At 37.9% G+C, this 21,338-nt stretch overlaps 1 protein-coding gene across 1 annotated transcript in view; it reads right to left on the bottom strand.

Annotated features, from left to right (window-relative positions):
- The window catches only part of LOC105496092 (leupaxin), a 45,342-nt gene that overhangs the window by 14,352 nt on the left and 9,652 nt on the right, over positions 1-21,338 (bottom strand). The window contains exons 3-7 of the mRNA XM_011766161.2: positions 19,353-19,399; positions 9,697-9,796; positions 5,971-6,138; positions 4,885-5,058; positions 4,699-4,780 (exon numbers count right to left, since the gene is read on the bottom strand). Coding sequence (XP_011764463.2) covers positions 4,699-4,780; positions 4,885-5,058; positions 5,971-6,138; positions 9,697-9,796; positions 19,353-19,399 — 571 coding nt within the window. The remainder of the gene's footprint in view (positions 1-4,698; positions 4,781-4,884; positions 5,059-5,970; positions 6,139-9,696; positions 9,797-19,352; positions 19,400-21,338) is intronic.

The raw sequence follows: 21,338 nt of genomic DNA, 5'->3' as shown, positions 1-21,338 counted from the left end.
AAATATGTTTTAAGTGTTGTTTCCTGTTTATATAAAGCCATAAATGACCCCATCAGCCCTGTCTGTCTAGAAGGGGCCTGAGTCAAGAAAATGAGAACTAGCTACCTTCATGGTGCTTTCTGGTCATCCTATGGATTGGATATTTTTGTGTATGAGTATCTAACTCATGTCTCTACTTGAAATGTGCCTATGTCCTATTGTTCTGCTTTCAGGCAACTTCTCCATCATAATGATCCACAGGGCAGTATTCACTTGCTGACGGTTCTACTCAACTAATTCTCAGACTTTTATGGCTACCAGTACAATATAAATTACCGTAACACATTTTAATACGATTTGTATTAAGTGTCAATGAAAAATGCTGCTTAGGTAAAATACCATCTAGAAATGAAATACCTAATGATTTGTGAAAAAGCATTGAGCAAGCTCCAGTGAACAAGCAAATTACTACAGGGCACTTTGCTTGTGGAATCTGTCAGCGCCACTGTATCTGGGTCTATTGTCAAATAAAGCATATTGTGTTGGTACCACAAAAGTAAAGAGATGCAACAGCAGAAGAGGAATTGAGTTTCAGTCAAAAGGCAGTTGTGATGTTTTATGAAAAACATAGAACTTGCAGAAATGATACCCAAGTTGAAATCTTGCCTCTTCAACTTTCTAACGGTGTGACTTTAAGAAAATCCTTTACCTACCTGAGACTCACTATTTTTATCTATAACTAGGTAAAATGTGGAATAAACTTGCTCTCACAAGACTGCGGTGGCATCAAATAAATTATTTTTAACCACATACATAATAATATGCCTGATATTTGGGAAAGTCTCCATATTAGCAAAGGGTCTAAACACATGGGATTTTCTTTACTCCCTCCTGAAACATCATTAACATGACAGTTAAGGAATAATGTAAATTATAAAGAGCCATAAGGAAAGATAAAAAAGTAAAGGATATGCCACCAGGTGAGATATTAACTAAATTTTCAAGATTTTAAAGTAGGTTATAAGAGTGGCAACTGGCTTAACATAAATAAGAAAACTGGAACTTATGTCTCCACAGATGGGAGAGGCCAATAAAAATCAAGCCATCTTGAATACGATAATATCAGAGGGGCTCAGGAATTGAATGCATGAGGTACTCTTCCAGGCTAGAAACAGGACTGGTTGAAAGTCTAAAGAACGATTAGAAGGTTAGATGCCTTATCTTATGGTAAGATGCAGTGATTATTTCTGTAAATATTGAACAAGAGAGTCTCAATGATCAGGAATGTTGGACACCATGAGGAAATGAGTCAAGCTCTCTACTGAAAAATGGGAATTAAGTAAAAGTTGACATGCTAAATGGTGAAAGTCCATTCCCCCATCCCCTTTTTCAATCTCAGAATGCTGGCAAAGAGAACATCTCTTTAGCATAATTGGCTCAACAGAAAAGACCTAAGATTGTCATATTCAGGAGTCACTCAACAAAATGGCCAGAGCATCTTACCTGAGTGCCGTATAGTCAAGTCCACCAGTCAACAATTTCTGTCTATATCCATGGAGTTTGAAATTAGCATTTTAGTGTCTCATTCTTAAACAGTAACAGACAACCATGGATCAGCAGTATTTGCAAAGACCAGTGTAAACAAATGTAAGGCACCAAAATGTAATATATATCAAATTCCAAATTGAACTGCAAAACATCCCTCCAAACAGGTAGCCAAAGACTATTTGTACAATTCTGGAATTCCTCACTCACGTTCAGGAGAAAACAGGTAAAGAAAAAGGAAAACTGAGAGAAGGATTTCTTTGAAGAAAACTGTGCTATGAGTGCCTCATCACCACCAAGAAAGATGAGGTATAGTTCTGTTATCAAGATAACCTGAGGTTATCACTCAGGTTAAAAGAGGGACTTCAGTGGGACCACTCAGAGAGGTGGATATGTGTGCCTTGGCATTAGTGAGATGCAGTTAGTGGTATCAGAGTTATCCCTGGAAAAAGTCCATAGGTGAGTCTGGCTGAAAGAGTCTATGGCAGCTGAATAGAAACATGCAGCTAAAAATTAATTGTAACTCCACTGGCTGTCAGAGAAAAGAGTAAGTTATCCATGGTCCTTCTATGAAAATTTGAGTGGAATAGATGATCTGGAACCATGTTAATAATTTCTAAGGGTTCACTAGGGGGGAACAATGAAAGCCCCTTGAAAAAAAGAATCTTTACAAAACAAATCCTCAAAGAAACATGACAAGGACAGAACAGCCAGTCAAGACACGTAAAGGGCAATCAAGAGTTCACTGTTGGACCTGTCTTAATCCCAAAAAGAATTCAGGGAAAAAAGTCAGAGCTAAACACTGGCCAGGTCTGGAGAGCATACAGCCAATTTAACAACAATCCCAGACAAGTTAGACCGTCCTGCCTTCCATTCTCATCTCCATCCTCCCTAGTGTTTCAAGCCTACAGCAGGCAGGTGTCAATGCTGGCAATAAGGGTGAGGGTGGTAGATAACAAAGTGGGGTCCGGAGAAATGAAAGGCCATACCCCTGTCCTCACCTCCTGCAGCTTGAAGGTCCTAAAAAGAGAGGGGGTGGCTGTCACTTTTAAAGTGCTGTAAGCCTTAACTATTACACAGACCGAATTACCTATGGGCTTAGTTTTTGTGTTTTGTTTCTTAAATTGATTTTATATTTATAACTGTTTTTTAAGAGTAATCAGAAAAGACAGAGGACTGCACCAGCTTTTATTTGTAAGAGAGGAGAAATCCTTCCCCACTGAGTTCATTCTAAAAGGACAGGAAAAAAAAAACAAAGTAAAGCAGCTTTCTGATTCCATGTTTGCTCAAAACAAACATAAAAAGAAGAAATTTTTTTTAAAAAGACAATTCAGAAAACACATGAAACAAACATACAAAGGGGGAAGAATGGGTCATGTAGAAAGGATCAAGGATAAAAAAATTTTAATAAAAACTTGCCAACCATGGAAGGTAGAAGACAGTGAAGCAATGTTTTCAGAATTATGAAGGAAAATAGTTTCCACTTAGAATTCTATGCCCAGGCAACTTAAGGGAAATGACAGAATAAAAATATTTTCAGATATTCAAGTTCTCAAAAATTCTTTCTCAGAAAGCTACTAGGGGATTTTCCCCACTAAAATAAAGGTGGTAACATGTCTAAAACATAGACATGGGACCCAGGAAACAGAGCATCCAAAGAGAAAAGTAATAAAAGGAATTTCTAAGAGTAATTACTAGATATAATTCTAAGTTACTGAACCAGAATGACTGTTACTCAGCAGGAAGAAATCATTTCATGTTGAATCAGGAGGAAGAAAGTCTCCTGGAGGGATATCTCCAGCAAAAAAAAAAAAAAAAAAAGAAAAGAAAAGAAAAGAAAAGAAACTGACTTATTGCCAGATGTAGTTGACCATTTTGAAAAGAATTTCACAGTTCTGTTACATAACTTAGTGATAAGTACAATGAAAACAAAGCTAATTTCATAAAGGATTCAAATGTTAACTTAAGAAAAAAATGAATTTATACAAAAAAGACACTGTGATAATATTAACATTACTATACCTCCATGTGCTTGGCACTGTTCTAAATACTATGCTTGTATTGTCTCTAAATCCTCATAACAACCCTATAAAGTAGGCAATTTCATTAGGACTATTTTACTGATGAGGAAAGTGAGGTACAGAGATGTTAAATGACTTGAACAACATCATACAGTTAATAAATACCACAACCCAGATTTGAACCGGGAAGTCTGACTCTAAAATCCAGACTCTAGTGTAGTCAGTTTGCTACATGGCTTACTTGTGAGCAGTATTTTATGATTGTCAACATATACACACTGAATACTGATCTAATCTGTAATTATGATATAATTATACATTGAAAAAACAGGGGAGGGGAAATATGTTGGGACTGAGTGGGGTAATAACAACATTTCTAAATCTCATCTTCCCTCCTAGACAGTCAATACATAATGGTTGAAACTGGAAAAATAAAACAACCTATAACAAGATAAGTTATTATTTAAAACACATAAGCAGGCCAGGCACGGTAGTTCATGCCTAATCCCAGCACTTTGGGAGGCCGAGGCAGGCAGATCATGAGATGAGAAGTCCAAGACCAGCCTGGCCAATATGGTGAAACCCCATCTCTACTAAAAATACAAAACTTAGCTGGGCGTGGTGGCAAGTGCTTGTAGTCCCAGCTACTCGGGAGGCTGAGGCAGAAGAATCGTTTGAACCCAGGAGGTGGAGGTTGCAGTGGGCCGAGATCGCACCAGAGATCGCACCACTGCACTCCAGCCTGGGCAACAGAGCAAGACTCCATCCAAAAAACACACAACAACAACAACAACAACAACAAATAAGTAAATAACAGAAGAAATAGCTAAAATAATTTGGAGAGGAGAACTAGATTTGGGGATGAGAAAGAGACTTTTTCAATATTCAACAAGAAAAGTCTTTTTCAATGTTACCCTTGAAGTAATATTTGAGGTTTTAAACTACGCATTTGTGTTTCTGTGATTTAAAAAGTCAATTTAAAGGGAACTTATAAATGTTGGAGAAAGGTAGAGAGGGATGGTATCTAGTACTGAAATGGGCGCTTCAATAGTAGTGATAGGAACCAGGACTCCCGTGACTACCAGGAAAGGTGTTGCTGGTCTTATAACTACCCACTGGGGTGTGGGATACAACCTCTCAAGTCGGGTCATACCTTCTGCACCAAACACCTCTCCACAGTGAGAGCAGAAGAAGTGTTCTGGGTGCCAGGTCTGGTTCATTGCTGTCAGCACTTTCTGAAAAGGGAACACACAGATATTACAATGATGCAGAGTTGTAAAGCATGACTCTGGTTCTAAACGAGTGATTGAAAGTTGGAGAGGAGTGGGAATTTACTTACATCCAGGATGGGAGCAGCACAGTAAGCGCAGCGTGGAGAAAAAAGTTGGTGGTAGTCGTTGGGGCAGTAGGCCAAGCCATTCCGCTCAAAGAAGGGACTGGAGCCAATCTCTTCTTTGCAATGAGTACAGACAAAATGTTCAGGATGCCATGATTGCCCTAGAGCATGGATCACCTGTGGAGTGAAATGAAGCCTGACACAGGAGCCCAGTTGAGTGCTCTATAGCCTATAGGTTGCACAACTCTAGGGAGCACTCTTCACACTGTACCCCTTGTAGACAACACCCTGTGGAATTACACAACACTGAGGCCTAGACCTAGGTTCCACCTAAGGCCATCTGTTGTCTGTGCTTTATGGATTGATAATAAAAGGATGCCCACTTCCCTGACTGATCACTGTGATGAAAGCCTGTAAATGTTCACAACCACTCCACTGCCACAGGGGGTGGCCGAAACAACACAGAGCACATTAATGACAGACAAGTTGTAACTGTAGCCTTGGCGTGGAAGGGACCCCTGGAAAACGAAAAGGCCAAATGACAGTTTTTATTCCTCTAGTTTGAACACTTTATTCCATGCCCTATGCAGTCAGGTCTCAAAGCCTTTTATCATAGCTTTGGTGAAGGATGATGCAGAACAGGGGTCTGCAGCTGTGACTTGGAGCTGAGTTCAGCTGAAGATTGTAATCAATCAATTTAGACTGGGAATGTCTGAACAAAGGGAGCAGTGAGAAAGGTCATCTCAGTAAAGGCAGTACAGAAAAATGGTTAAGAACTCACTTGGGAGAGAGTCTACTGGTTTCAGATCTTATCTCTACTTCTTACTAGGCCTTAGATATGTCCATTAATGTCTCTGAGCCCTTAGTTTCCTTATCTTTACAAAGGGAGCAACCATGCTTCTTGAAGGGCCGATGTGACCATTAAATGAGGAAATACTTGTAAAGCACTTAGCTCAGTGGCCAGAGCACTGTGATTAGTAATTATTCATGATAACTAAAATAGCTCAAATTATAAGGAGAAACAGCAATCCTTGATGGGACAGAGAAAGACACAGAAGGCTGTAGGACCAAAATTTCAGCCCATCTTACCTTCCCAGCAATCGGTTTCCGGCAGGATGCACAATGGCCCTTGGGCACTGTGGCAATGCCAAGGTCCTGCAATTCCTGCTCCAGACCCCCAAGCATTGAGTCCAGGGAGGCCTTGTGATCCTGCTTGTCTGGTAAGTGTTTCTTGCCAGCATCTGCTCTCACTGCAACCTGGTCCAAGGGAAGAACCAAGAACAGAATCAGTCTCACGTATTTCTATTCTCACTGGCATCTTCTAATGACTCTATAAATTCACCTTTACTGACTGATCTCTTAGCCTTTCCCCAGCCTTCCTCCAAGGCATTGGAAGAATCTAAAATTTCAACACCAATAAAAATATTGTCATCTCCCTTTCACCCTAAACTCCTCAGGCCAAATGAAATCTGACTAATCTTCTGTTTGTAAATCTTTTCTTAACATAGGAATTTTAGTACATGAAAATGATACCCTTTGAAGATCTTAGGATGACCCTAGTTCAAAAACTAGTCACATCTCCATTTTACTCACTTATTTGGCAGTATTTGTTGAATACCTGGTTTGTGCCAATCATTGCTCTAAGCACTTGGATTAAAGCAAGGATAAGACAGACCAAGTGTCTGGTCTCATGGAATTCTGTGGGTGATAGACAATAAACAATTAAACAAATAAATATATGTTACAATGTCAGATAGAGATGTTATATAGAGAGACAGAAATGACACACGAAGATGGTAAGAATAATTGATTTACATGGAGGTAATAATCAAAGAAGGCCCCTCTAAGGAAGTAATATTTGAGTAGATACTTGGGACTCAGAAATATTGGCATTTATGGGAAAAGCATTCTAGGGGGAGGGAAGGCCCTGAGGAAGAAAACAACTTGGCACATTAGAAGAAAAGTCAAAGAGGTCAGTGGGGCTAAAGCAGAGGGAGTGAGATTGAACACAGCAGGAGAAGGTGATCGAGAAAGAGAGGCAAAGATCACATAGGAACCTCATGGTAAACACTTGGGTTTTATTCCAAGGTGACGGGAGCCATTGCAGGATTTCAAGCACAGGAGTGAAGGAATCTGGAGGATCCCTGTGGTAGCTGAGTGGACAATTAAGTGTTGACAAGCAAGAGTGAACATAGGGAGATTATCAGATAATGACTTAGATCAGTGTTATAGGAGAAGGTGGTGAGAAGTCATCAGGTAAGACTTGTTGATGGATTGGAATTATTTAAGCAAAGTCCAAAATTATTATAAACCATTCAAAGAAAGATCCTTACTTTAAAAAAAAGTGGGGAGGGGGGGCTAACTGACCCTTCATAACCTCATATCCTGATTCTGGCTCTCTCTAGCTGGGCGACTGCTACCATCTATCTACCAAATACTTCACTCATCAGAAAACTACAATGGCTGTCCATTGCCTCCACATCAAGTCTGCACTTATCAGACAGACATTCAAAGCCTCCCATCTACTGTCCTCCCTTTTTATCTTTCCCAATCTCATCTTTTATTAATACTATGTTGTAAAAGGCCTCCATTGTTTAGGCCAGCTGGGCTCTTCAGTCTCCTGAATGTGATCTGTTACTGTCTGCCTTAAGACCTCTACTTATCCTACTTTTACTGCCTGTTAAACATCACATTGTCACCAATCAAAATGCTCATTTTCCTTCAAGACATTTTGATCATCTGACAGACATCCTTCCTCCTCTAATATATGTTAGTTAATATTCAAGAGGTTAGTGTTCAGAAGGTTAGTGTCTGAAAGGTCTGAAGGGGTGACTGACATTAATTATGAAAAATAAGTAAAAATACAATATAACTACATCTACACCTACATCTCTATCTCTTCACTGGTACCTTCCAGAATACTTCTGAACAGATATAAAAGAGACAGGAAATTCTGCCTATCTCCAGTGGGGCAGAACTGGACAGCTAGGCTGCAGAGCTGAGAAGGAAACAGCTCAGTGCAAGCTTTTTGTACTTTCGTTTTTTGTACAATGTGAAGGTGAAGCTTATTCAAAAGATAAACGGCGCCAGGAACAGTGGCTCATGCCCGTAATCCTAGTACTTTGAGAGGCCAAGGCAGACAGGTCACCTGAGCTTAGAAGTTTGAGGCCAGCCTGGGCAACATAGCAAAACCTCGTCTACTAAAAATACAAAAATTAGCTGGGCATGGTGGCGCATGCCTGTAATCCCAGCTACTCAGGAGGCTGAGGCACTAGAATCGCTTGAACCCAGAAGGTGGAGGTTGCAGTGAGCCGAGATCATGCCACTGCACTCCAGCCTGGGTAACCGAGTAAGAATTCGTCTCAAAAAAAAAGATGGCGTTGTAAATTAAGAATTTAAATAAACCAAGATACATGCTAAATCAATTAGAAACACAACACAATTAAATCTAATGTACATTTTTTTCTAGTATTTTCAGATATACAGCATAATGAGCCAATCTACCCAGCTTTATTGTAGACACTGGCCCATCAAAGGATGTAAGTCATTAAGGAAAACTTGTTTGTAATGTTTATTTATTCATCTCTCTAATAAATATGTGTTGCTCACAATGTATCAGGCCCTGTGTTGAGCAATGGGAGTCCCAAGGTGAGCTCTAAAGATAAGGTTCCTGCCCTCTCCAATCACACACGTTTTTATGTACCGCTTTGAGATTACTTCATAGTCACCTCATGAGTATATATCAAATCCTCCAACCAGATTTAAAATGGTTGGATTCTCTGCCTTAAGGATTCTGGATTATATTTCCTAAATAAATCTTTAAGCCCATTTATCTGAGATTTTCATTCCATACCAGACCATGTGAGCTCACCACTTTAGAGGTGTTCTAGAGCCTAGAACAAAGAGGCAGATTTTATCTCAATAGGGGCTTGGGACTTCTCACCCTTCCTACTGTCAGAGCTATGCTTTGATCTCCCCTGCTGTGTCTCAGCTTGCTCACTGATATCCTCTGTCCTGCTTAGTCAGGTCTCTTTAACAGTCCTTTCGGCCAGGTGCAGTGGCTCGCGCCAGTAATCCGAGGACTTTGGGAGGCCTAGGCAGGTGGACCACGAAGTCAGGAGTTCGAGACCAGCCTGGCCAAGATGGTGACACCCCATCTCTACTAAAAATACAACAAAAATTAGCTGTGCACAGTGGCGGGCACCTGTAATCTAAGCTACTCACTCGGGAGGCTGAGGCAGGAGGATCACTTGAACCCGGGAGGCAGAGGTTGCAGTGAGCCAAGATTGCACCACCTGACTCTAGCCTGGGTCACAGAGCAAGACTCTGTCTCAAAAAAAAAAAAAGAAAATCCTTTCACATTATCAAGTCTTAGATACCTCTGCCCTCAGGACTCGTTGCAACTAACACCACCTTTCTTCCCATCTCTCTATGTCCAAACTCTGCCAGTTCTTCAGAGTCCATCCCAAGTTTCAACTATCTGATTAAATCTCCAAAATCTCTCTATATCCGTAACGTTTGCTCTACATATGTTTGCAAACCACCTGGCTTTTATTCTATAAATGTTAAAAAAAACTTATGCCTCATTTTGCCAAGCACACTCCAGCTCCTTGAGATCAAACTCTGTATTATATATTAATTTTTGTGTCCAAATAACACATAGTACAAAGATGGGTTAACTCATGGAATTAAATTTAGTCTGGAAAAAGCAATGACAACTTAGGAAAATTCCTAAGTGGGAGAATGCAGAGCTGAGTTCCACAAAGATAAACTGGTGACCCCATGGGCCCTGTTTATCATCTGGACTGCACTCACCTTGGCCTGCATCTCAGTCAGGTGAGCCATGAGCTCATCTAACTGAGCAGCTGCTGGCGTTTTAGAAGGTGGTGGTGATACCTTTGGCTCTTGGGCTTCACTACAGAGGGAAAACAAAAAAGTCATATGAACAAATCAAAACTCAAATAATGTTAAACCACACATAAAGTACTGGAAATGCAATTGTAATAATGAATCCCCTGGATATGAATCTAAAATCAGAGATGGAGGTATTTAAAAATATACATTAATATGTATTGACTGAAAATCTAAACAAGTTCTCTCTGCCTTTTGTCTCTATTTCTCCCTGGCCATCTAAGTTATAAAAAGTATTATATCTCCTGTCAGTTATTGTCAAAAAATAAAAATAAACCAGAATATAGAGCAGGCATCAACAAATAAAGTCCTTGAATCAAATCTGGCCATGACCATTCATTTAGTTACTGTCTATAGTTGCTTTTCTGCACAGTTAGGTAGTTGCTACAAAGACTTCATAGTCCATGAAGCCTAACAAACTTACCATCTGCCTCTTTACAGAACAAGTTTGCAAATCTCTGGTGCAGAAAGTTTAGATAATATATATGATGATGATTTCATATTCATATAATTGTAAGTAAATTATAAATAAATAAAACTTTGTACCCAATAAACAGATTACGGATTCTATTCAAGTATCTGCATAATCGTTAGTAAAATTAACCATATGTGAGGAAACAAAGTAAAGCTCAATAAATTTTTTAAAGTACATCATATAGACCATATTCTTAGATTGGAGTGAATAGAAGTACGAATTAATCATAAAAACTATCCACTTAAGAAAAAACAAAGCACTTCTAAATAATTCTTGGGATAAAAAAAATTAAACTGAATTTCAAACCAGATAGAAATAGCAATGAAAACACACACACACACACACACACTCACATACACGCACACACACATCTTTGGGAGTTGAAAGCTAAATATTATTGAGAAGAAAATATATAAATAGCCTTAAGTGTGATATTAAAAAATGAGGAAGATCAGAAATAAACAAAACTTCCAAATCAAGAGTCTCAGAAAAATCTAAAATAATTGAACAGAAGGAATAAACACATAAATTAATGAAATAGAAAACAAGAAATTAAAAAAAACTGACAGTTTTGGGGGTATCGTTGTATAAAATTTCCAAATACATAGAAAAATATAGAACATTATTTCATTCTATATATAGCCCAGAAACTTTTTAAAATAAAAAAAATGATGTGCATGCGTGAGAGAGAGAAGGTTAAATAAAATTAGTTGAAACGTGTTTTTTTAAAAAGACATAAAAAATTTTAAAAAGTCATGGCTAGGTGGTGTTTATAATGGTCATCCAAAAATAGTTCAAAATTAGGAAAAAGATTAATATAATTCATTAACAAATAGGAGAAAAGCTTTATAAACACAATGATATGTGCTGAAAAAGCAGTGGAAGACAAATTTAACAACACTTCCTGTTGTTGAATATCAAGAAAAATAAGAAAAAAAGTCTATAAACTGATAAAATGTTTCCATAAGAAATCTACAGCAAGCCTCATAATTGATAGTCAAATATTAAGCAGATTTCTAATTAAGAGGTAAGTTGGACATAGATCCTATTATCATTGGCAATCTTCAACATTATTCTAGAATACATTATCAAACACATTTAAAAGTAAAATAAGAGGATTATATAGTTGAAAAAAGGCAGCACATCCTCATTCTTTCTTTTAAAATAGATGGTATAATAACTTCCCAGGAAAATGTAAGATAAACGACTGAACAACCATTGGAATGAATAAAAAAGATCAGGGTGGTGATTAGATACAAGAATAAAATGAAGCAGTCTCTTTCCTACTGATCATCAATAAGCAGTTTGAAAATCCAATGAGAAAAAAAGAACCTGTTCACAATTCTAACAAAAGTTATAAAATATCAATAATATATTTAACAAAAAATGTGTAAGAATTCTATGAAGAAAAACCATTGGCAGACATAAAGGAAGATCCACATATCCAATTAACCAATGAGCAAAGGACCTGAATAGATGTTTCTCCAAAGAAGAAATAAAAATGGCCAAAAGGTATATGAAAAGGTATTCAACACCATTAATCATCAGGGAAATGCAAATCAAACTATTATGAGATACCACTCACAAACAGATAGCTATTCTCAAAAAGTCAAAAGATGGCAAATGTTGGCCAGGGTATGGCGAAAAAAGAACACTTATACACTGTTGGTGGGAATGTAGATTGATACAGCCATTATAGAAAATAATATGGAGGTTTCTAAAGAAATTAAAAATAGAAATACCACTTGACACAGGAATCCTTCTTCTGGGCACACACAAAATAAATGAAATTACCACTTCGTAAAGATATCTGCACTCTTATGTTCATTGCAGCATTATTCACAATAGCCAAGAGGTGGAAACAACTTAAGCGTCCATCAGTGAATGGACACCAATGGAATAAAGACATTGTGAAATATGCACACAAACACAGCAGAATATTATTCAGCCTTAAAAAAAAGGAGATCCTGCTATTTGTCATAGTACTGATGAATTGGAAGAACATTATACTAAGTTAAATAAGAAAGGAAAATATTGCATGATCTCACCTATAGGTGGAATTGTTTTTGTTATTTAAAAAGGTCAAATATGCAGATATATCGGTGATGAGGGCCAGGAAAGGGAGTGAAAATGGGGACATGTAGGCTGGAGAATATGAAGTAGCAGATATGTAAGATGAACAAGCCTAGAGATCTAATGTACAACATAAGAACTATCGGTAATGAAATTGTTGTATTTAGGATTCCTGCTGAATGAGTAGATTTTGGCTGTTCTTGCCACAAAAACAAACAAACAAAAATGTGTAACGGTGTGAGATAATAACTATGTTAATTTGCCTCACTATAGTAACCATTTTACTAACTATTCATTCCCATAATATTGTACACCTTAAATATGCACAATAAAATGTATTTTTAGAAAAGGCCTACATAAATGAAGATAAATATTACGTCAGTTTCCCCTAATTAAATTGTAAATTCAATGTAATTCACATAAAAATTCTGACATAATTATTGAAGCTAATTAGTAAGGTGATGTTAACATTTATGGGATAGAACACTCAAGACAATTTTGAAAAAAAAAAAAAATAGGAGGGGTGTGTGGTGTCTCACACCTGTGGTCCCAGCACTTTGGGAGGTCCAGGTAAGAGAATCACTTGGGACCTGGAGATTGAGAACAACCTAGGAAACATGAGAGACACCTGGTCTCTATAAAAATTAAAAGTTTTAAAGAAAAAAAAAACAGGAGGGAATATTTGTCTTGATAGATGTGGTGTCTTATAGAGTAACAATAATTAAATTTGTATGATGTTGGTAAAAAAAAAAAATAGATAGTGCTGGGTGTGATCGTTCATACCTGTGATCCCTCTGGGAAGCTGAGGCAGGAGGACTGCTTGAGCCCAGGAGTTTAAGACCAGCCTGGGCAATATAGGGAGACCCTGTCTCTACCAAAATTTAAAAATCAGTCAGATATAGTGGCACACACCTGTCGTCTCAGCTACTCAGGACGCCGGGGCAGGAGGATCACTTTGGCCCAGGAGGCCAAGGCTGCAGTGAGTTGTGATCACACTACTGCATGCCAGCCTGGACAACAGAAGCAGAATGAGACCCTGTCAAAAAAACAAACAAAAAAAAAAAAAAGAGAAGAAAGAAAAGAAAGGAAAGGAAAGGAAGAAGAAAAAGAAAAAGAAAAAGAAAAAGATAAAGATAAAAACCAAATAGGTCAAAGGAGTAGATTAGAAAACCCAGAAACAGGCTCCTGCACCTAAAAGAACTTCCTATATGATCAATGTGGCATTTCAAATCATCCAAAACAGACTACTCCACTCAATGAATAACAACCTATTTGGGACAAAATAAATATGGATCCCCAACACACCATATACATGAATACATTTGAGACAAATTAAAGATAGATACAAATATTTTTAAATGTAATGATAATAAAAAAATGAAGAATATATTTTACAATTTGGGGTAATGAAGGCTTTCCTAAGACGGACACAATATTCTGAAGTCATGTCAAAAATGAAAAAACAAACTGATACAGCTAAGTTCACAAAACTTAAATATAAACAAATATTTAAAACATAACATTCAAGATTTTAAAGAAATCTATAAATAATTTCGAAAAATAGAAACCTGAGCTAAGGATTCTTTTAAAAAGCAGGTTTCAGAAAAAGAAACTCAAATGTTTATTACTATATAAAAATACGTCAACCTCATTAATCTTTAAATTGGCAATTTAAAGCAATGAGATGCCAATATTTACCTATCAGTTGAAATTTTAAAAGAGGGATAATATGCAGTGTTGGCAAAATATGAATTTTATATATATATACACATACACATTTATATATACCATAGGTGGTTAAGTAAATTTATAAACACTTTTGCAAGGCAGTGTCTATCAACATTTCAGATGCATATACCACTTGATTCAGCGATTTTGCTACTAAGAATCTATCCTACAGAAAAATTGGACATATATATATAAATATATATGCAAGGACATTTATTAGGGTACAGTTTCTATGAGCAAATTGGAAATAAACCAACAGAGCTAAAGGAAAATAAACTATGGCTCATCCATGCTGTAGAATAACATGCAACTGCTAAGCAGCCATAGATTTATGTGAACTAAGAAAGATTTTCAAGGCCGGGCGCGGTGGCTCAAGCCTGTAATCCCAGCACTTTGGGAGGCCGAGGCGGGCGGATCACAAGGTCAGGAGATCGAGACCACAGTGAAACCCCGTCTCTACTAAAAATACAAAAAATTAGCCGGGCGCGGTGGCGGGCGCCTGTAGTCCTAGCTACTCAGGAGGCTGAGGCAGGAGAATGGCGTGAACCCAGGAGGCGGAGCTTGCAGTGAGCCGAGATCGCGCCACTGCACTCCAGCCTGGGCAACAGCGTGAGACTCCATCTCAAAAAAAAAAAAAAAAAAAAAAAAAAAAAAAAGAAAGATTTTCAACATACATTGTTAACGTAAAAAAACAAAAGCCCAGATCAATATGAAAATTACACTTCCAGTCTGGTGCAGTCACTCACATCTGTAATCCCAGCACTTCAGGAGGCTGAGGTAGGAGGACTGCTTGAGCCCAGGAGTTCAAGACCAGCCGGGGAAACACAGGAAGACTCCATCTCTATGAAAAATTTCAAAATTAGCTGGGTGTGGTGGCACGTGCCTATGGTCCCAGCTACTTGGGAGGCTGAGATGAGAAGATAACTGGAGCCCAGGAGGTCAAGGCTGCAGTGAGCCAAAATAACACCACTGCACTCCATCCTGGGCAATAGAGAGAGACCCTGTCTCAAATTAAAGAAAAAAAGAAAGAAAAAATATACTTTCATTTATGTAAATTTATAAGCCCATGTACATAAGTGTGAATATGCACACACATAAGTCTGTAAGGAGAAGAACCTGACAGCAGTTACCCGTGGAGCTGGTAACGAGTTGGTGAGAGGAAAGACTCTAAGCGGGGTGGTCTCACTTTTCACCCTATGTATACATTTCCAAAATCTGCGACTGTTTATGCACATGAGTTTATGAAATAGTTTTGTATCTTAAGTTATATTTTTAAAATAAAACAAAACACAGGTCATCTATACTAGGAAAATAGCTAATACACATGGTCAACAGATGAAGTAGTGGAGGTGTCAGATGAGACATCAGTAGTGCAATTCACCTGTATATCTCAGTTATATACACACACACACACACAATGGTTCTACAAACAACCTTCAGTAAAGTACACAAATACAGTCATGGTGTAGAGGTTTCTATTTAAAATTGTTTTAAAATATGAAATTAATACATGTTAAGTGTAGAACATTTGAAAAATACAGAGAAATATAAAGAAAAAATTTTAAACACATGTAATCCCCTTTTCAGGAGGCAATTACTCTGGACGTTTTGGCTGATACCATTACACTTAACTATGATTGTGTGTAATTTTAGAAAACTCAAATTATACATTTTTCCTACTCTTATGCAAACATTTTTCTATCTTCGGCAACCATAATAGATAGCATTTATTGAATGTCTGTCTACACTATGCCTGACACTCCATGCAGAGCTTTACACAGGTTCTCTTTAAATCTTTTATAATGACAACCTTAAGAGCTAGGTATTGTCACCTCCAAATGAAAAAATTGGGGCTTAGAGAAGTTAAAAACTTTTTTGTACATAATACAGTTGGCAAGTAACAAAGAGCTTGGGCCTGCAAACTGCAAAGTTTGTGCTGTCTGTCCTGAATTACCTGCCAAAATAATGTTTAAAGGCTATATGGTTTTCAAATATATAATGTATTATACAATTTATTAAACCAATAATTTATTGTTGGACACCTAGATTGTTTTCTGTCGTTATTATAGTCAATACTGCTAAACAAATATTTGCACCCATGTTTGATCATTTATATAGAGTAAATTTTAAGAAGTGAAATCACTGGGTCAAAAGGTATAAAAAGGTAACTGACTGTGGAATCATGTTTGTAATCAACATTAATCAACAAAGCTTAGCTAACAACCCACCAAACCAAAACCCTCTATCTCACGACCACTCAAGCCTTTTCTCTCTCATCTGCACAAAGATGCAAAGCCGTAAATAAAAGTAAATATTCTGTCTTTCACTAAATATACTTTCAAAAATGAAAACACACACTTACTACTTATCTTTATGTATTTACCAGCCAGGAAAAAAGTAGAAGAAAAGTGGATACTTTTCTCTCTTAAGAAGAAAAGATTATCTTTTGGATACGACATGTCTCATGTTCACTTATTTTTGATTATTTAACAACAAGGAAAATATAAGAGGAAAATGGATTATCTCTTAAGATAAAAGATTTATCTTTTAGGTACAACATGGCCCTCTACTAGATGCAAGATTTTTTATTTTAATCTGAGAGCAAAAATGGTCAAGTATGCAAGTAATTGATTCAATCCATCTTGGATGTTTCCAAGAAGGTACAGTGGAGCTTCTTCTCACAGCTCGGTCAGTCATAATCCCTTGGTAGGTGCTGCCACAGGCAAATGGCTTGGGGATACAAAAGGCAGCAGGACTGTGAACACATTCTGCTGCCCTGTACCCAAATGTAGAATAAATGCAGTTTCTTAGCAGGGCTTGTATATTCCTAAAAACCGTCCCATCTCACAGTTGGGGCAAATTTGTGCTTTTTCAAAGAATTCCCACTGGTTTTTAACTAGAGTCCTAGTGCAGTGTAGAAAGGGAAACAGATCATTGTTATAATACTCCAACAGTTATTGAGTAAACAGTATAAAATTCTACATAAGAAATGAGAGACCTTGAAGAGTTAATGATTACAAATTAAAGTGCCTGCTGCAGGAAATATTCCTGAAAAGAGAAGAGCCTTTGATTCGTTCCCTGACCTTTTGAAGATAGTAAAGATGCTTGGCTATGTCATCAGCAGCAACTTACTTCATTGCTCAGAGATTTCAGTAACACAAATCACAAAAGATACATCTCAAAGAATCCAGACTGAAGCAAGGGGCTTCACTGTGCTGAGTTTTTTTCCCCTACTTATTTCTCTGTTATATTTTTATGACTTGTTCCTCTCGATTATTAGCAGAATTATTTTTGTTTATGGAAAAGATACATTTCTAAATTATTGCTCATGTTGCTATTGATATGTAACTATAGTAGAAATGTTATTCCATTGTTATATTCAGATCTAATACTGAAAATACTTTCAAGGTATGTTAAAAAGCAATGTTTAGTTCATTTAAGCAAGCCAGAGTAAATAGAAGAAACAGAATGCAGGAGTATAGTTTGTGTGTCTAATATCCCATTTATATGGTATTCTTGCCAGCTCAGAGTGACACCAGTCTCAGGGATGTGCATCTATCTATTACATATTTACTAGGTCACCTAGATTTTATGCCACTCTCCCACAGAGGCCTGCCTACACAGCAAGTATCATTCAGTAATGGGGAGTACCTCAAAGGCCAGTCAGGAAAACACAAACTACATGAGTACACAGAAAGAATTTAGTCCAGAAACTTGATTACATAGGTGAGGGGAGAGCTAAGAAGCAAAACAGAAGACACTGAGTAACCCAGAAGTCACTACTACCCCTAAGCCAAAGGGACAAAGAAAAGAGGAAAAGTTACCAGAACTAGGGCCCAAGTCAACAGGCAGAAGCTGAAACCACAGCAGACCTGTTGTGCTCCAGCTGAAGTCATAAAGAAGATAAAGCTGCTGACAAGAGATCCTGTGGAAATAGAGCGATTTGGCGGGGAAATGCCCTGGATTTCATTGCTTTTTATCCTGCAGTCTTTCCACAGTGCCTCCCATTGGTTGAAGACAATGAGGACCAACGGATCCTGGAGCCTGGAAAACCCAAGGGGTCAGCTCCCCTGGAATATAGAGCAAGAGAAGGAGGAAATCATGGGAAATAGGCCAGAAAGGCCCATACTATGAGGAAGAGAGTGTCAATAAGTTAGTATTGGCAGAACATCAATTAATCACAGTGCCAGATATACAGGCTGTTGGTTGGGCTAGTTTTCATGTTATATGTTCATGCATTCACTCGCATTTCTATTGGAGTCTCGGTTTCCTAGATTTAAGAAACCAAATATTTACTGAGAACCTATTGTGTGCCAGCCACTGTTTGTTATTGTTTTGCTTTGTTTTTATTTTTCATTGGGGTTTCAGGGACTGGGGAAGGACTAGGAGGAATTCTCACCTGGCAACATCCTTGGAACTAGAACAAACTGGCAATATGTATCAATAAATTGAACTCACCTTCACCAAAGTAAAAACCATCTTTAAGAGGGAAGTTTTAAGAAACCTTCTTGTAGCACAGTTCTTGCCTTATTTTTGCCTTGCATGTGTGCACTACTGACTGCAATCCTGAAACCAAATAAGGTGTGGTCTAGCACTCTTTCCCAAGCATGAATCTTTACTATCTATATTTTATGCCCTTTAATTTGTTTTCCAGAAAGTTGTCTGATGTTAAAAATTGCAAGCTATAACTAAGGAGAGAATAAGTAAATTAACCTTTTTATTTTTTCAGACTGCCAATTCTGCTTTAGCCAGGAGAAATGATTTAGTAAGTGTATCTGTTTCAATATGGAACTTCTCATAAAAGGAAATCCCTCTACCCATTATATAAATTTTGAGCAAATATGGAAAGAAAAAGTAAATACTCATCAGTTGGCCATGGAGACCCACTGTCTTAGTTTAACCGTCATCCTAGCTTTGACATTGCTAGAATCTTGCTGACGTTTCTTCAGGTGTGTTTTATCTTTCAGGAAACTGAAGCATAACATCTGGAATAGTGTGGACAAAACATCTGTGGTAACTCTGGGAGTATTTACACTTTTTTAGGTGGTAACGGACATAGCAGGGCCCACTAGCCTAGACAACCCCTCCAGAAGCCAGGCACCTTCAGAAGTTGTCAAGTCAGCTTTGCAGAATTCTACCAATGTTCAAAGACTACGGAAAGAGGAGGATGATATGGGAGTTCTAATAATAAACACTTGCAAAACAAATTATCACCCAAACAAAGATTGATAACAATTATCTACTAACTTTAATTTTTGAAAGCATTTAATAGAAAAAAAAATACCTGTAGACATTGATCTCCTGGATATTGGTGGTATACACGAGCTGCGCCTAAAATATGTAAGTGACAAGAGAAGAGCAAAGAATAAATTTTTGTTATCAGAATGTTGAGGCTTAATAATACCCATAGTTAATAGATGTTCGTAGCTTTTAAAGGGGACTGACAAGTGGCATATCTATGAGCTCTTCTTTCACAAGCCAGGGGAATTACCAGCCAGCCCACAAAGAAAAGCCAAATTCTAAACAGAGTAGTTGGCATATGAACAAACACTGGCAGCCCCTTCTTGCCTAAAAACCACCGAAATAGAGTAGTTGATCCTCCTTAGATTAGAACCATAAAACAAATAAAATGGGTCAGAGCTAAGCTCCTTTAACTAAACAGGATGGTGCCTAGGGGGACACTATAATGTTATTAAACTTGACATATGAAAAGAAATAACATGTGAATCTAAAAGGTGGTTGGCCGGCAATTCATTTATTTATTGAACAAATATGTATTGAGGGCCTGTCATGTGCCAGGACTGAGGATGTAGCAGTCAAAAAGCAAAACAATCAAATCAAAACTGTAAGCCCTGCAGTTTACATTCCGGTGGTGCAAAACAGATAATAAAGAAATTAATATGCAAAATTAATCTTTTGGATAGAAGATGGGAAGTGGGGGGAGACAGCAATTATAAATATACTGACCAGGGAAGGACTCACTGAGAAGAGGACGCTTGAGCAAGGACTTATATATAGGAGGTGAGGAAAGAAAGCAAATATCTGGGGTCACATGATCCAGGTGGAAAGGCCATCAGGAAAAGCACCTGGAGCTTCTGTGGAACCACACACGAGAAGGACAGTGTGGCCTGAGCAGAGTGAACCAGGGACACAGGGGCAGCAAGTGAAGGGGCCAAATCATGCAGATGAGGTGGCCACGTCACCAAATGCTCAGACTGGGATATTTTTTAGAAAGAAAAGGGGTTCCAAAAGTAGTCATATTATATCATTTTTAAAATATGTGTTTATTGGCCGGGCACGGTGGCTCACGCCCGTAATCCCAGTACTTTGGGCACCTGAGGCAGGCAGATCATGAGGTCGGGAGATCGAGATCATCCCGGCTAACACGGTGAAACCCCGTCTCTACTAAAAATACAAAAATTTAGCTGGGAGTGGTGGTGTGCACCTGTAATCTCAGCTACTCAGGAGGCTGAGGCTTGGGGAATCACTTGAACCCGGGAGGCAGAGGTTGCAGTGAGCCAAGATCGCACCACTGAACTCCATCCAGCCTGGGTGACAGGGTGAGACTCCATCTCAAAAAAAAAAAAAATACATTTATTGACCTGAATTTGGTCTTATTATATTAGTGGAGCTATAAGATAATTCTATCCAAAATTTATTTTCAAAATAAAAATTTCCTGAAATATCTTAAAGTGATACAAACTTGTGAACATTCAAGCAACTTTAAAAAAATATTGGCCAGGCATGGTGGCTAACGCCTACCATCCCAGTACTTTGGGAGGCCGAGGCAGGCACATCATTAGAGGTCAGGAGAGTTTGAGACCAGAGATAGTGACCTGTCTCATCTTAAGTGACCAGACATAGTGAAACCCCGTCTCTACTAAAAATACAAAAAAATTTGCTGGGTATGGTGATGGGTGCCTGTAGTCCCAGCTACTCAGGAGGCTGAGACAGGAGAATTGCTTGAACCCAGGAGGCAGAGGTTGCAGTGAGCTGAGATTGCGCCACAGCACCCCAACCTGGGCAACAGAGTGACACTCTGTCTCAAAAAAAAAAAAAAGATTATCTGAATATTTTTAAATGGTACAGATAATTATTCTTGATATGTATTCACATACCTTAATTGGTTATTTAGATATTATTGTCCCTAGCATTGTGATGTGGACATTTTTCAGGAACATGCGTTTTTTTCCATTTTTTAAAAAAACCCAGTTATTATTTTTACAAAACTGCAATCTTTTTTTAAAATTTCATTTTATGGTTAATATAT

Source organism: Macaca nemestrina, chromosome 12 (assembly GCF_043159975.1).
Source record: "Macaca nemestrina isolate mMacNem1 chromosome 12, mMacNem.hap1, whole genome shotgun sequence".
Lineage (NCBI taxonomy): Eukaryota > Metazoa > Chordata > Mammalia > Primates > Cercopithecidae > Macaca > Macaca nemestrina.
The sequence above is the reverse complement of the archived record's forward strand: the minus strand, read 5'-3'. Positions and strand labels throughout refer to the sequence as shown.